Consider the following 16620-nt stretch of genomic DNA (forward strand, 5'->3'; position numbering starts at 1 on the left):
AAAATAAAAGCTAATTCTTTTAACTATCAAGAATAATAACTTGTTTTTTTAATGGAAAATCTGCAGTACTGTACTCCTCTTTAAATTTGCCATTCAGCTCTTGGATTGGATTACCAATGTTGTACCAAGAAATGAATCCAAAAGAGCTGCATCTTATAGTTTTAACTTATTTTATTGAACCCATCCGTGAAAGAGCAGCATTTTGTTCAGATCTTATTGAAGGCGGCGACGTCGACACTCTGGATCTGCAACGGCGACACCCAAAAATAAAACTTTAACACAAAACCACCACCTCCCCCCCAAAAGATTGCCCACTTTAGTTTACTCACAAAGTCCTCGAACTTGGTGATCTCCTCCTCCAAAATGTCCGTCCCCACTTTGTCGTCTTCTACCACGCAGTTGATCTGCAGCTTTTTGATACCGTAGCCCACCGGCACCAGCTTGGAGGCCCCCCATAGGAGACCGTCCATCGCCACCGAGCGTACGCACTCCTCCAGTTTGCTCATGTCCGTCTCGTCGTCCCACTGCCAGAACACAAGTCGTCATCATTAAAAACATTATTCGCCATTAACGGCCCTCATTTAGTATTCACTTATTATTCACCGTATTTTCTCACATATTAGCCGTCTCCGCGTATAAGCCATACCTTTAAAATGGTTAAATTTGACAATTTCTCGCGTATAAGCCATACAATTTTCACCTCCATATTTATGGTTTCAATAGGGAGTACAAATGTGTTTCTTTGAAGAGAAAATCTTAAGAAAAATGCGGTATTTCTGAGATACTTAATGAAGCGAAAGGATGGGCAGCGCATAGACAAATTCAAAAAGGAAGTCAAGTGAGCAGTACAACCAGGAAGTGTGTCCGTAGTAGTCAAGTTTTTCAACACTAGGTAAGATAGTGGCGCCTTGAGCGAGCAAGGGCAGGAAAAAGTGAGTTTTTTTCACTTTTTTACACATCAAAATAAATTTTGTTAAGCGTTTTATCTGTTTATCATTTCACTATTTTGAAATAAATGACCCTATCGGCCGCATTATCTTACGTTATGACGTTTCGTGCATGTCAAGTCTAATTTGCGCGCATATAAGCCATTACCCTCGATTCTGTCATTTTTTTTGGTGACAAATACAGCGTTTATGTGAGAAAATACGGTATTTCGCTCAAGTGCGAAGACCCCCATTAGTAAGAGTTGCAACTCACGGGTTTGACGTCCAATAAGATTGACGACTTGGCGATGAGGACTGGCTTTTTGGCCTTTTTGGCGGCGTACGCATCCACGCGCGCTTGCTTTAAACGGGCCGCTTCTTCATCCTCTTCGTCGCTGCCGAACAAGTCCACGTCGTCGTCGTCTTCGTCTTCCGCCTGTTTGACGGGCGCCGCCTGCGGAATGCCGTCCGATTGAGACGTGGAAAGAGATCGCAAAGGGCGTGTCGACGTCGTTTTTATTAGTTTCCTACCTTGACTGGTGGTGGGACGGTAACGGACGCTGGACTCTTCTCCAGCTGAGCCACTCTGGACTCCAGCTTTTGCAGGGCCGCTTGCATATTGCGTACCACTTAACAAAAAAATAGTTTAGTCTTCAGCAGTGTCACGTGACCGGACGATTCGCCGAAAGACGTTTTGCCGACGGACGTTTGGCCGAAACGGGATTCGCGCGCTCGCCCCGCCCCCGGATCGTGTGTGAACATGTTTTTCAACCTCAGCCCGTGGGCCATATATGGCCTGTTACAGATAACATTTAGGAATAACAAGGGGATGTACTGCCCCCCGCTGGACATATTTCTAAATACAAGTATGTACTACAATGTGCTGCCATTTTTTAAATATATTTTTTTATTTTATCCTTGCGTTTAAAGTAGTAGCCATTTGGAGATCACGCAGAACAGTACGTGACAGAAGAAATCGAGAAAATAAAGTAGTAGTAACAGTAAGTACTACTATAATGAAATTGTAAATCCAGAAATCCTACTCCAGAAAATTTACACCAGCATAGAAAACGTTGAGATTAATGTTTGAATTAAGGTTCTCAGCAAATCATTTTGAATATATATTTCCTAAAATAATGGGAAATTATTTCAAATGAAACTAGAAGTAAAAGTGTGTTCCATGGCATTTTCAGGTATTGTTCTCTAAGCCTTCTAGTCTGTCCAAGGCACTTAGAATTTCACATAAGTCTTCTAGTGTTGTTTTTTTCTCAGTGTCAGACATCAATCCCCAGCTTTGATAAATTACATTGTGCGTCCAAATGGCTACTACTTTCAACTTTTACCTGTAAAGCGCCGAAATGAATGTTATCTGTAACGGGCTGTATATGGCCCACGGACCGAAGTTGAAAACCATATACACACACACGATCCGGGGGCGGGGCGAGCACGCGAATCCCGTTTCGGCGAAACGTCTGTTCGGCGAATTGTCCGTCGGCGAATCGTCCGAGTACCGCAGTGTCACGCAAACCTTGGTTTGGTGTTTACCTTTGTGCAAAGCTTGGTTCTCCAGCTCGATGGTCTTCATGCGGCCATTCATCTCCTGGTCTCCCGAATGCGAGGAGGACTGTCGAGAGGAAACCAAAACCACAATCACAAAACCATTTACACAATGTTTAAGAAGAGCTCAATCATACAAAAGGCTTATTGGATGTTGATATTGATAGTGAAACTGATGGATTCATCAAATGATTTGAATTTTTTTTTTTCTGGGAACATGCCATCAATTTGAAATCCCAAAATGACTCACCACATCCCAGCAGAGTAAAAAAATACAATAAAAATGAAATCAGCTTACAGTCTTCATAACACTGGTGTCAAACTCAAAACATTTTGTCGCCGACCACAGCAAATCATGCGACATGACTTTTAAAAAATTGAATAAAAAAAAAAATCCCGTCTTTACATTCTGCATCTAAAATGTTTGTTTACATTGCCTCTTTCAAAATAGACATTTTTAGTTCCCATAAATAAGATGTGGTCGGTGGCAAAAATTGAGTTTGACACCCGTTTTCACTATGATTGGCCAAACGCTCGGTTTAAAAAAACCTTAAAATTACCGTAATGCTCAAACTAGGTTGCACCTTAAAATTACCGTAATGCCCGAACTAGGTCGCACCAGCCAAAGAATACACAATGAAGAAAAATACATTTTTGTGGCATTTTTGGGAGGTCAATTTGCTATATTTTGCAGAAACTAAGAACACACAAGTAACAATAGGAAACTAGGCTCTAGCCTAGCCTAGCTTAAAAACATAACAGGCTGTTGGGGTCAGAAATAAAATAATTCATAGTCGAAACTATGAAAACAGTGCGACATAGTTCGGAAAATCCAGTAATAGAACATGAGATGGGCTAAATATTCCACTATGAGGTTTTAACTATAGTTTTAATATTTGATAGATAACATTTGAGAAGTGAAATGGGTTACAAAATAACAAAAAGTCTAAATGAAAAAATGGGTAAAAATACATGACTGGGTGGGAAACAAAATGATTCAAAAATTCTACACAGGCAGACATTGAAAACTAGGAATGGATCAATTATTTCACAGCAAATGGATGATGAGCATGATGATGAAAACACAAAAAAATGAAATTAAATGGACCCCAATTAGGTCACTTGGCATGCAGTGACGTGTGGATGCCACACAAGCGACAAATGATCGGGTGGCGGCCATGCGGCGTTCCCACGCGCCAGTGGGGACTTACATTTTTGTGTTGGCGCTTGTGCGTGCGCCCTTTGGCCTGCTGCTGCGGCGCCGCGCTTTTCGCCTGCGCCGTCCGAGAGCCCAGGCGACGGCAGGGTGGAAGAAAAGTTATTTGAATAGAAGAAGAGAAAAGCCACGGTGGTCAAAAGTGAAAGACCCCCTGCCCGGTTTACTATTGGTCCGGGTCGAATAAGGCCCACAGATGAAGCTTAAGTTGAGGCTACATTTTGCTGCATTTAACATTAGTTGGTCACTCAAATAACGCTTCGCCATTTTTAACGATCTATGTCGGAAACTTTGTAGAATTTCAGTATTTTGTTTTGCGTAAATACATATATACACACACAAACACATACATATATATATATATACACACATATATACATATGTATATATATATACATATATATACACACACACATATATACATATATATACACATATATATACACATATACATATATATATATATATATATATATATATATATATATATACATACACATATATATATATACATACACATATATATACATACATATACATACATATATATACACATATATATACATACATATAGATATACATATATATACACATATATACATATATATATATAAATAAATATATAAATATGTATATATATATAAATAACTGTATATTATATCATAATGATTTAGCAGGCCACAGAGAACCTCCAATGAATTCCTTTTATGTTTTAAATGCAAAAATAATTATTTTTATGATGATATCCTTATACCTCAGTATTATTTTGTCCAATCCATTTTGACTGCCAGTCAATGGCAATTAATGTTCTTTTAACATTTTATTTATTTATTTTAACCAAATTCTCTCTAACAATTTCTCTAAAAGCCACCCTTGGAGAAAAAAAATAAAGTTTACGCACCCTTTCTTCAGCCACATGAAACAACGAGACCACTTCGCAATGGCGGCCATTGACAGTGATGGGCCCAAATAGTATTAAAGCGATGTACTACAATCTGTATTTAGCCGCATAGTTACGGACAGGGACGGAACGGAGGAGACAGCTGCCAAATCAGCTGACCCGGCTGGCCGAGGCTTCTAAATAGAACATGCGTGTGTGTGGCCCACACAGCTGCTTTAAACCAACAGAGGCCGCCGATAGGGCAGCGGGACCTTTCCAAGGTTGACGGATTTCATGGCAAAAGTCCAACAACAACAAAAAACCGCTACAGCAGCTAATTGCGGTCCTGTGGAAAACCCTGCTACGCGATGGATTGTCTCCATTTTTGAGTGGCTTAAGCCACGATAAGATATTTCTAGCCACAAAAAAAACAAAAAAAATTGAAGGAGTGAGCACCTGTTGCTGCTTGGGAGCGGGTCCGTTGGCACCCTCGTAGAACTTCCTCTCGGCCTCGTCGTAGCGGGGCTTGTCGAACCACACTTTCTCGCCGCCCAGGCACTCGATTCCGCTCATGATGGCACTGAGGACAAACAAATATTTAGACTTAGACATTTATACATTGTTGGTTAATGCACACGCATGCCCCGCATTAACAGGACACAACGGAGAGGTTATCAGGTTTTTTTTTGCAGCCAAACGACAGTTTCTCTTCTTTTAGGAAAGTTTGTTCCAATAGTGTCAATAAATACATGACTTCTGTCAAGTGATTCAATTATTATTATTTTTTTAATGCAATTAATCATGCATTTTTAGTTAACTTGACCTCTTTCAATGCAAAAAAGACAATATTTTCTACACTATCCTTATTTTGTTGGTGGTAACCCTCAACACATTCACTGCCATGGACAGTTTTAGACATCAAATCCAGAATAATCATGTGTCACTGCCATTGGCGTCCAATCCAGTTTGACTGGGAGGTTTGGCAGCTAACCCTAAATGTGTAAATACATTTTAAAAGGAGCATTTTTGGACACCGCCATGAAGAAAGGAATTGTTGAGTATAAAGTCACAATAGACACGACATGCAACAATGAAAGCGACAGCCCGCTTGTGCCAAATCAACACATTCCCGGTCCGCTCGGCAGGGTGACCGATCCCATCGAGAGGGACAAACCATTCCGGAAGCCAAACGACAGACAACGAGTAGTACACGTCTTCCGTCCGCCGCTTGCCGACCTGTTTTCGCTCTCAGAGAGGCCCCTCTTCCGAGACCTGGCGTCCCAGCCGCCTTTCCCCGCCTTCCCCGTTTCGGACGAGGTGCGGAAGCGGCCCCCGCCGTAGCTTCGGTGGGGTTTGCCGGACGACTTGACCGTGGGGATCTGGGCGGGGTCCTGCTGGGGGCGTTTAACCCAGTGGCCCCGGGCGTTGGGGCTCCTCGGGGAGAAGGACTGGCGCTTGAAGGCCTCGGGGCGGACGCCGGGGCTCCTTCCGTAGGAGCCGCCGGGCGACGAGGACTGGGCCGAGTTTTCTTCCTGGGGTTCCGACTGGGACGTGCGGACGGGGCGCCGCGTCTTCCCAAACTGGAGGTTGTCTCCGCTGATGATGCTCCTCTCCGGAGTGGCGGCGGCGGACTCGGACCCGGGGGCCGCTTTGGGCTCAGAGCTCAACGGATCCATCGGCTTGGGGGGGGAAAAACAAAGTTCTTCTCACAGAGAAAGCGCAACATGGTGGGCTGGCGACCATGCTTCCCCTCGGTACAAAATAATAATAATAATAATAATAATAAATTCCGACATGCTCTCGAAGGTTGACGATTGATCAAAAAGCTTCAAATTAGAGCTGGGCGATAAAAATATAATTTTTGTTAACTTTTGATAAAAACTGGACAATTATAAACTGTAATTACACCACCCGGCCACAACGGAGAATGGGGGCGCTGTTGCGAGATGGATGCTAGTTCCAGACCAACGCTCAGGAGAAGAAGAGGATGACGAAGAAATGCGTTTTTTAGCATGTTAGCAATGGAGGCTAACATGGAGCATGAACGCTACTTATTTATTATGTATTCATTATTTATTTGTCCTTGCATGTTAGCAATGGAGGCTAACACAGAGCATGAACGCTACTTATTTATTATGTATTCATTATTTATTTGTCCTTTTGTTGTTGTCATTTGTGCACTTTGTGGTAAACCTTTAAATCTCATTATACTTATATAATGACAATAAAAGCATTCAATTCAATAAATATCAAGATCGACTAATTATTTGTTTTATCGTGATAACAATTTTGTTATATCGCCCAGCTCTAAGGTCATGTAGGCCACACTTGTACGCCAAATGTATTCCTTTTTGCCAATAATTATTGTATTTTCATCAGTACAATAAAATTATAAATGAAGAAATTTTGGTTAAAATACAATGAAATTGGATAAAACTACAGTACAGGCCTAGTATCACAAATGTTGATTTATTTATTGAATCAATCGGCTGCAGTTGACAACGGTAGACGTCCAATTCAATCCCATTTCAACTGACAGGTTGGCAACAATCATTCGCTGCCAGCATCTCCCAGACTAAATGGATTGGACGCCGAGCGCCGTCAGTGGCAGGCAATCAGTTAAAGGACTTAACATTGAAACTGTCTTAGTGAGAGTTAAAATGGCCAACCAATGAAAGCTGATTGATCAATGTTACGTTACAAATGTTGGATTTTTCTTCCTTAAAAGCTGCACAATTCGAAATCACAGTGGAACCTCCAAATTTAAACACCCTTAAAGAGTTACAAAAACTTATACATCATTATTTTTTCTTTTTTTTCCTCTCTCTCCACCATTTGTGAGGAGACACCTACACAAGTACACAATTTACGACTATTAAAAATCCATTTTTCTATCATTTTTCCACATGTAACGCTTCTTTAATACAAGCTATAGCGCAATGTAAGGTTTTATCGTGTTAGTTTGACACAGAATATTATCATTCTGTATTTAAATCATTGGAAGGTTCCACTATAATTTCCTTTTAATGATTACAATACAATAATTAACCACACACCGGCAGTGTTCAATTAAGAAACTCCAAATGACAGCACATTAAAAGAATACGACCCCATGATTTCTTTGTATTGAATACATTAAAAAACATCCCAAGGCCAATAAAGCAAAAGCTAAATTAGCATCACACGAGACGGAATATCAATTATACAAACAAGCAGGCGGGGGGGAAATTAAATATGAAAATTACATTTCCAGTCGCGAACATTTACAGTTTGTTGTTGACACCTTTTGAAAAGGAGACATATGGAAAATTGATTTTGTAACATCTATATTTAGTTGTGTAGCCTGTCAAAAAACAACTTTTTGTTAACATTAAAATTGTTTTTAGACCCATGACAAAGATCCACTCAAAAAGATCATGAAAAAGATGTTCCAAATTTAAGATTTTTCATCTTCAGGACTCATGGGAACCGTTTTAAATTAATAACACTAATAATATGTCTCCTTTAAGGTGTCTGATAAGGTGGTAATAATGCAATTTTTTAAAGATTGTTCCGTTTCCCCCTCAGATTAACATTTTATTACAAAAATCTTTTTAGATCACTTTCACCACAGAAACCGAGAACTTGCTGATTTATCCACAAGCAATTTCACCCGTTGATGCTTTGCATGCAAGTCAGTTGGCAAATTTGTAGGAATTAAACAAGCAGGACATGTGATAAATCATCAATTTAGACAAATTACCAGATAGCATAAAAGTCCCAAGTCCAACACTTACCTACCGTGACTGAAATGAGAGATTGACAGCCAACATAGGGGAGAAAAAAAAATAGATATTTGACTTTTTTGGTCGAAAACTCGAAAATACTTTCCATTTTGTAGAACGAATTTATACGGGAAGATTTTTTTTAAAGAATATGCGGGCATGATCAATCACAAGTATTAAAAAGCGCCTTAAAAAATAAATTATTTCACAAAAATTTACAATGAGCCCTTCAAACTGCCACCTACTTTTTATATTGCACTGATGTACACCAGAAAACTGAGATTTTATTGTTTTAATTAGACGGTAGACTGTTTTTAAAAATAAAAAAAATCCGTGAATGTTTACTGACTAAACACTAGAGGGCACTCGTGCTATTGGGACTGACTGGTTCATTTAATACATATTTTTGTGTATTTTTAGTATTTTATCGTAATATAATAGACTATACTGTAATAATAACAGTTCATGGAGATATACTGTGCTAAAAAGAATTATATTAAGCTAGATAGCTAGCGCTAATTAAACAAATGTACGTGCTATATATAGACTAAATATAAACGATTTAGAAAAACTGACAAAAATAAACATAGGAAGCCTCGGGGACGTAGGGGTTAAATTACACAATTTTAAATTAGGTGGGACTTTTAAAAAAATCGTGTAAAAATACGTTGCTGAACATTTTTTAATTATTTCACTCAAATACGCAGCTAGTTCAGGTTTGAGTCGCAGAAAAAAAGAACAAAAGGGTGACTATTGTTGGGCTCGACAGTTCTTTTAATAAAATGTCCTTTATTTTATATTATTTTTATCAGGGAATTGGCAACCCAGAGGCATGTCAGCAATGCAATACAGTTGCTGTACCGGCCACAATTAGCTCGATATAAAGCATCAAAAAGTAGTTGATAAACAGAGCAAAATATACACTTTAACAGACAATCGTAATTTATAAGATCGACGTATTGACAATACAATTAATATAATTTGGCATGCAACAACTCCGTCCAAGTTTGTGACAGCCGCCTCGAAACGAATTCTGACCGAGCACGTGGCGCTTAAACCAGACGTCATGTCGCACATACTTTTGCACGCAAACCTTTATGCATTTGTTAAAATGTCGGCAAAACCGCGTATGACTTTTCAAAATTTACCTGGTTGTTTTATTCGACGTTTCAAGACTCCGTAAGCGTCCCTTTTTGCGTGCTGCCTGGGCCGTAATCCGACAGGAAGAGGGCCGCCCGGAAATGGACGAGTTTATTTGTTGAATGCGGAGGGGGGAAGCCATGTTGGTGGTTTTCAAAATATCTCAATTTTTAACTGTTTTAAATCTTTTAAGGTGTGTTTATCATTATTTCATGTTTATTGCAGCATATTTGTTGAAGATAAAAACAACGTAGTTTATTTTTTCACTATTTACGATTAAATTTAAAAATGGTACGATCCATTTTTCCTGAAGACTTTGTTTCCCACAATGCTATTCGGCTCAGTGCTGTTTTTCGACCGCACTATCAACGAAAGTAGAGCATCTCACTTTATTTTATGTTTAATAAATGTTGAATATAAAAAAATGAACTATTTTTTGTTCTATATTTTAAAAACAGTATTAAAACAGAATGAATCTAAGCCAGGTACTTTTCGAGCAATGTCATCATCTGTCCTGTAGAGAGCACAATAGTACAATCATTTACAGTGTGTATTCTCATCGTTTTTTTTTAGTAAAGACGAAAATTAATTTTAAAATATTTACAGAACTCAATACCTACTATCATCATCGACAGACATCAAATTCATTTAAACGATGAAGGTCCCGTTTCAGTGCATTGACAGCTCTGGACGTCCAATCCATTTTGACTGATTGCTGCCAATCTCTAAAATGGCAAAAAAGGACCCTCTCAAAATGCTTCTTTTCTGTTTTATTATCTTACAAAACATTTGCTCCTGATATTATGACCCATGCATTTTTTATGCTACAGAACAGAAGTGACAGTTTTTTCCCAGATACACAACCATCACACCACAAAAATGGTGTCATTCCTGTGCTTTAAATGAATAATTTCTGATAATTTACCCTGTTAAAGGGGCAGAGTTCCAACACCGTAAGAGTGAGAGAGTAGCGTCACGAGACGTTTGAAGGGGTCCACGATCAGGTAGGAAAACATCTGGTCGTTTTCCCGTTCTCCCGGGTGGCAATTGCCTGACTCATCCTAAAAGTGAAAATACACAGAATACGAAGCTAATTTACGGTTTCATCTTAAGGCCTTCCATCCATTTTTTAATATCCTGCCTATCTTATTCAGGTTTGCAAGTAAGTCCATGTCAGCCAATTTTGGGAGAATGGAACTCGGGATTGGTTGCGAGCAAAACTTACATAAACGTTGACTTTAAGTACTGTGGAGATGACACCAATCTTTTTGGTTTCTGGATCCTTTTGAACACTGCGGGGAAAACGGAGATGAATAACTGTGAGTCCCACAACGAGCGAAGCGAGAGAAAGCTTGTTATTTTGTCCGTGTAGATGTAGAATAACATTTTTTTATGGTCTTTACGGGTGCTGTTTCTGGCAGGCGCTACAGGACCATAACAGCCAAAACAAACAGACTTAAGGACAGTTTCTTCACCATACTCAAGTCGAGTTCTGCACCTAGGAGGACCTAATTAAGACTTATCTTGTACTTGCACTAAAAGTCCATTGGCTGCTAACCAGTTTAGTCACTTTCGTACCTACTTATTTGTGACCACTTATCATCACATAGTATTTATGTTGACTACTCATTCATATTGTTGACTACTTATTATGTTGACTACTTATTTATGTTGTTGACTACTTAGTTATGTTGTTGACTACTTAGTTATGTTGTTTACTTATGTTGACTACTTAGTTATGTTGTTGACTATTTATTACGTTGACTACTTATTACGTTGACTACTTATTACGTTGACTACTTATTACGTTGACTACTTATTATGTTGACTACTTATTATGTTGACTACTTATTTATGTTGTTGACTACTTATTTATGTTGTTGACTACTTCATTATGTTCTTGACTACTTATTATGTCCTTGACTACTTAATTATGTTGTTGACTAATTATGTTGACTACTTATTACGTTGACTACTTAATTATGTTGTTGACTAATTATGTTCACTACTTAATTATGTTGTTGACTAATTATGTTGACTACTTACTTATTATGTCGACTACTTATTATGTCGACTACTTATGTTGACTACTTATTATGATGACTACTTATTATGTTGACTACTTATTATGTTGACTACTTATTATGTTGACTACTTATTATGTTGACTACTTATTATGTTGACTACTTATTATGTTGACTACTTATTATGTTGACTACTTATTATGTTGACTCCTTATTTATGTTGTTGACTAATTATGTTGACTACTTATTTTGACTACTTATTTATGTTGTTGACTACTTATTATGTTGACTACTTAATTATGTTGACTACTTATTTATGTTGTTGACTACTTATTATATTGACTACTTATTTATTTAAGACTTATTTATTGATTATTTATTTGTTAGTTTGGTGTTATTTCCAGCAGACAACCCAAATCGACCCCAAACCGTACCCAATGAGCTCTTTGTACATCTTCTTGGTGACGTCGATGTAAGGCTGGACGGTATCTTCGTACTGATTCAGTTCCCCTCCGAGGCAGAGGTGCTTGAAGAGCCGGAAGAGGAACTCCCCTCGTTCGGCGCTCCCCAGTACGTGATAGTTCTCAGAGTCCTCATCCTGGAGCATCTGCGGGCAAAAATAAAGCATCCGGTCGGAGGGCAAACCAACATAGCGGTGAAAGAAACCCACAAAGGCTGACCTCTCGGAGTTTGTCATAGTCCGGGTAGGTCTCGTGGAAGCATCTGGCGATGTGGCCTGAGGGTGCCACGATGCCACAAGTGTAGATGGGGTCAAATAAGTCCATGGAGACACACGTGCAAGGTACGACCTCCACGTTGACTGACGCAATTGGTTTGCCTGCGAGGAAAAAGGGGAGCGAGAACTGAAAAAAAAGAGCTTATATATTGAGTGACAATGAGATGACAGCACATACTGAGAGATTGCCAGGCGACCATTATCTTCAAACTGGATAAAACGCTGCTGTCTGTGAAGAAGCACTACACGGAGAACGATAAGAATATCAATTCAGTCATGAACGATTATGACCCTCACAAAAATGAAGTGTTTTAAATGCATGCTTTGTCAAAAGAACTTCTACATAATGTATTTCTTCTGTTTCATGTAAGTGACTGTACATTCTGCTCTACAAAATACAAAAAGTTTAAACACCCTTGCTTATTTTCCAGGTTTTGTAATGTAAAAAAAGCATCAAAAAATACCAAATTGTTTACTTTATCACTTCCACGTAAAAATTATCTTTTAAAAAAATCATTTAACCCTTAGATGGCAATCATTTAACTTACTGAGTGCCATTGTAACTGGGAAAATATTTTAAAGAATTCAATATATATGAGTATAGGTCATATCAATGGTGGTAAATGTTTTAAAATAATATTCTCTCGTCTCACCTTTTATATATTTAAAAAAACTGGCATTACAGGAGTGTTTTTAACTTATTGTATGCATTGTATAAAGTGGATTCAAGTTACTTAAACGTGAGTGACGTCATGTTTTGTTTTGAATTGAGTGCTTGTTATTGTCATTATACAAATATTTACCCGAGCAAACCTCTCGCTGTCGTAAAGATGGAATTTCTGGTCAAAACTGAACATTTGTGCCGAAAGCCTCCCATGCATGGACCTAAAATAGAGAAAAGAAAGAAAGTAGCCTAGCTATATTAGCACACCCGCAAGATGGCGACAGAACGAAGTACATTTACGGATTTTTTAAAGTGCTCTTTTCCAAGTTTACCATTTCATCAACTGAGTAACAGTTTCCTTGTCTTCCAAAAATGAAAACTTCCTAGACGGAGTCGGACGGAAGGTAAAAGTTTGTTCAAAGTCGTTTTTGTCTCCAGACATGTTAGTTTACGGTGTTCCTGAAACGACACAAAGATAGTTAAAGGAAGGAAGACTCTGTCTCGCTCACTCAAAAACAGACCAATCGGAAACGAGTATGCTCCATAGTAGCCAATGAGCGCTCGATGTTTGCTGCATGCTGGTTGATGAAATTCAAGCGAAGTGAGAGCTCTTTCTTTTTTCCTCACCTTTACGTTTCCTTGACAACGGACGCACATTCAAGAAGCTTCTTTTCCTATAAGGATAAATATATTAAAAAAATACACCATACAAATCAAAATATTACAAAAAAACTCATTCCAAATAAATTGCCCCCACCAAAGCTTTCTATTTAGTTACGTCCTTGGTAGAAGTAACAAATTCACAACGACTTTCTGCTTGGCTGGCACAAAATGGAGTAAATTTTCCAAGCCACTGAGCCAGCATTATTGAAAGTATTCACTATGCATCCTAAATTTACTTTCAAACTTTGCTCTTGTTGGCAGCGATCATTTTATGAAACCGCTGAGCCATGTAAAGAGGTCATATCCATTTCCTAGTGTTTTATTTATTAAGGCCGTCACAGACTACCCTGGCTGTTTAGCGAATCTTAAATTCCCCAAATTTAATACTCTTGCTTTTGTTTACAAAAAATACCCCCAAAACATCCATTTTGTATGTACTTCTCCCTTTGTAAATACTATAAAGCTACGAACCTTCAATTGGATGCTTTAAGCAGTGGCGGGCCATCAGGGCCTTCTCTGCTGGCCTAAGAAATATCTGAATCATATATTCTATTTTGTCCATCAATACTTATTAAATAATTTCAAATTGTCTGTTAGCTTCCTTTCATTGCTTTTCCCCCTGGTTGCACTGCTTCCAGATGTGTGTTTTCATATTGAAGCATTTAACCAATCACATTTCAGCCATTATTTGTTGCCAGGGTCAGAAATCTGCCTCTAGGCCTTCACAATCAGTTCTGCAGGCTCTGCTGAATTAAACAAGCGTCGATAAGACTGTTGCTTTAACCAATCAGATTTCGAGTTGGCAACACCACAATGTGTTGTCGCGGGCGTAGGGATACGTCATCGCTTTCACCAACTATGATTGGCTAGTCATTAGCCAGAGCTACCAAACTGTACTTGGAGCGGGCTGCACAAGCAAATATATTGTTGTGTTGATTTAAAGCCATTTTCAAGACCGACTATGCCAGAAATACGACAGGACAGGCTCGACTTTCAGCATTAGCTTCGATGGCGATAGAAAAGAAGGAAGAAAGAAAGGAGGATGGATATTGTGTACGGTTAAAAAGGATTTTTGGGGAGTAAAATATGGCTATATTCCAAAATAATATTTCAATTGTGGGCCAAGTTCTGATATCTGAAAAGCTCCAGTGTTTGTATTTAATCACTAAATGCTGCTAGGAAGTGGATTTTACCCCATTTTTGTGCATTGATTTATTGATTACTTTTTGTGTGTCGCAGCTGTAGCTGCAGTCGAGGTTTTATAGCCATAAAATAGTTTTTGAGGGTTGGATTGATTTGTTGAAGGCGCTACGAGAAAATGCACGGACCGCCACTGCTATATAGCTACGAACCTTCAATTGGATGCTTTAAGTATCTTGTAAATGACTGATTTGACATTGCAAATCACTAATTAGCTTTAAAATAATTGACATTATAATTGTGAAGAGTCGAGGGAGTTTCGCTGTAATCGCCAGATGACCTCAGCCTGCCTGCTTTGTCGGTAAGTCATTAACGCGAGCAAAGCAAGGGCTAATTAATGTCGTTTTCTCGTAACCGAGTGTACGTTGACGCATTAAACGGAGCCTGCACTGTGTCGTACTGACAGCGGATTCACCCACTTATGGCAATCAATCACCTCCCTTAATTAGAGAAATACCTTAAAACTGCACATTATACTAATAAGTATTATTCTAGACCAGGGGTGTCAGACTCGGGTTGGTTCGCGGGCCACTTTAACGTCAACTTGATTTTCATGTGGGCCGGATCATTTTCGATGTAATATTTAGATTTTTTTTATTTATTAATGGAGTAAAAGAACTGGATTAAAAGACCTGAATATTCAGTTTTTATAGATTATAGATTCATTGTTTTATAGAAAACAATGTTTATTTTAGCTTTTTTAAAATATTTTTTTAGCTTTTACTAAATTATTTTTGAACTAAATACACAGAAAACATGGATTAAAAAATGACAATTATTGATTTAAAAGGGAGGAAAAAATCTGGAAATTTATTTTACATCTATACTCTTCATTTGAATCTGATCCTAAAACAGAAAGTCGGCACTAATGATTTACTTTCCCGGGCCACACAAAATGATGAGGCGGGCCAGATTTGGCCCCCGGGCCGCCACTTTGACACCAGTGGTCTAGAGCAAGGGTGTCAGACTCGGGTTGGTTCGCGGGCCGCTTTAACGTCAACTTGATTTCATGTGGGCCGGACCATTTTAGATATAATATTTAGATTTTTTCAATAAATGGATTAAAAGAACTGGATTAAAATAATTATATTTATTTATAATAATGATTACCCCAACAAATATTCTGTTTTTATAGATCTAAAACAATGTTTATTTTAGCTGTTTCATATATATTTTTAGATTTTACAAAATGATTTTTGAACTAAAAACACAGAAAAAATGGATTAAAAATGACAATTATTGATTTAAAAGGGGGAAATCAGGAAATGTAATATACATCTATACTCTTCATTTTAATTTGATCCTAAAACACAAAGTCGGCACTCATCATTTACTTTCCCGGGCCGCACAAAATGATGCGGCGGGCCAGATTTGACCCCCGGGCCGCCACTTTGACACGTGTCCTAATAGAACAAAGCTGCCACTTTGCACTCAAAATTGGAGAAAATCCGCCTTAACGCGCAAACCCACATCACGGCGCGACATCCCTTTGCCAGAAATGAGACTTTTCCTTAATTAAGCGCACGTCAAAAACTGCAAAAAATGCTTTCCTTCCAAAAAAACGACGTTAAAAGTCACCAAAACGACGAAGCAGAGACAACCGAGGCCTAACGATGTCGGAACATTTGCAGGAATCTGTGGAGAGAGAGAGAGAGAGATACTTTTTAAATGAAGCTAATCGAGTTAGCCGTCTGCTCAATCAAATCAAGGCAATTTGCTCATGCGGACGCATTTGTCCGCGACGTGCACGCCTCCGCCGTGTGACCGATGGGCTCGTTATTCGCGGCGAGGAGCCACGTTGTGTCTTTAAATGTGGTGCGCTGTCTCTCCTGAGATGTTTCTTCACCTGA

The 16620-nt window shown here is 38.7% G+C and overlaps 3 protein-coding genes across 12 annotated transcripts in view; all 3 read right to left on the bottom strand.

Annotated features, from left to right (window-relative positions):
• Positions 1 to 153: 153 nt before the first annotated feature.
• LOC144085604 (elongation factor 1-delta-like) lies at positions 154 to 10538 on the bottom strand. 6 transcript variants are annotated; one of them, XM_077615058.1, is made up of 9 exons: positions 8360 to 8467; positions 5816 to 6258; positions 5036 to 5159; positions 3695 to 3757; positions 2472 to 2550; positions 1458 to 1555; positions 1201 to 1380; positions 330 to 524; positions 154 to 245 (listed from the first exon to the last, which is right to left on the bottom strand). In XM_077615058.1, exons 1-9 carry the CDS (start codon positions 8450 to 8452, stop codon positions 207 to 209), a joined length of 1314 nt encoding a protein of 437 aa, XP_077471184.1. In that variant the 5' UTR covers positions 8453 to 8467; the 3' UTR covers positions 154 to 206. The 6 variants fall into 6 exon arrangements, with proteins under 6 accessions (XP_077471184.1, XP_077471189.1, XP_077471186.1 ...); XM_077615063.1 differs by lacking the exons at positions 3695 to 3757; positions 5816 to 6258; positions 8360 to 8467 and adding exons at positions 10104 to 10208; positions 10409 to 10427; XM_077615060.1 differs by lacking the exons at positions 5816 to 6258; positions 8360 to 8467 and adding an exon at positions 9492 to 9657.
• cfap300 (cilia and flagella associated protein 300) lies at positions 10413 to 13349 on the bottom strand. The gene is made up of 7 exons (XM_077615481.1): positions 13240 to 13349; positions 13047 to 13128; positions 12422 to 12485; positions 12188 to 12345; positions 11942 to 12114; positions 10709 to 10775; positions 10413 to 10544 (listed from the first exon to the last, which is right to left on the bottom strand). The coding sequence occupies exons 1-7, from the start codon at positions 13347 to 13349 to the stop codon at positions 10413 to 10415; spliced, it is 786 nt and encodes a 261-aa protein (XP_077471607.1).
• Positions 13350 to 13533: 184 nt separating this feature from the next.
• adcyap1r1a (adenylate cyclase activating polypeptide 1a (pituitary) receptor type I) overlaps positions 13534 to 16620 on the bottom strand; it is a 53516-nt gene continuing 50429 nt past the window's right edge. For 4 of the 5 annotated variants that reach the window (XR_013304194.1, XR_013304193.1, XR_013304192.1 and 1 more), the window contains one exon: positions 16321 to 16616. The gene's annotated coding sequence lies outside the window, so the exon portion shown is untranslated. Of the gene's footprint in view, positions 13582 to 16320; positions 16617 to 16620 lie in introns of those variants that run through there. The other variant, XR_013304190.1, reaches the window with a different exon arrangement.

The sequence above is a fragment of the Stigmatopora argus genome, chromosome 12, assembly GCF_051989625.1.
Source record: "Stigmatopora argus isolate UIUO_Sarg chromosome 12, RoL_Sarg_1.0, whole genome shotgun sequence".
NCBI lineage: Eukaryota > Metazoa > Chordata > Actinopteri > Syngnathiformes > Syngnathidae > Stigmatopora > Stigmatopora argus.

What these genes read in the sequence shown, in the direction of transcription:
- LOC144085604 (XM_077615058.1), bottom strand. Translation starts at nt 8,452, where the DNA reads ATGGAAAGTATTTTCGAGTTTTCGACCAAAAAAGTCAAATATCTATTT. An exon ending in CCGCTCCCAAGCAGCAACAG is followed by an intron (nt 3,758 to 5,035) that starts GTGCTCACTCCT and finishes CGGACGGCGCAG; the next exon opens with GCGAAAAGCGCGGCGCCGCA. An exon ending in CCGTCCCACCACCAGTCAAG is followed by an intron (nt 1,381 to 1,457) that starts GTAGGAAACTAA and finishes GGCATTCCGCAG; the next exon opens with GCGGCGCCCGTCAAACAGGC.
- cfap300 (XM_077615481.1), bottom strand. Translation starts at nt 13,349, where the DNA reads ATGTCTGGAGACAAAAACGACTTTGAACAAACTTTTACCTTCCGTCCG. An exon ending in ACAGCGAGAGGTTTGCTCGG is followed by an intron (nt 12,486 to 13,046) that starts GTAAATATTTGT and finishes TTCTCCGTGTAG; the next exon opens with TGCTTCTTCACAGACAGCAG. An exon ending in GGTCGCCTGGCAATCTCTCA is followed by an intron (nt 12,346 to 12,421) that starts GTATGTGCTGTC and finishes TTTTCCTCGCAG; the next exon opens with GCAAACCAATTGCGTCAGTC.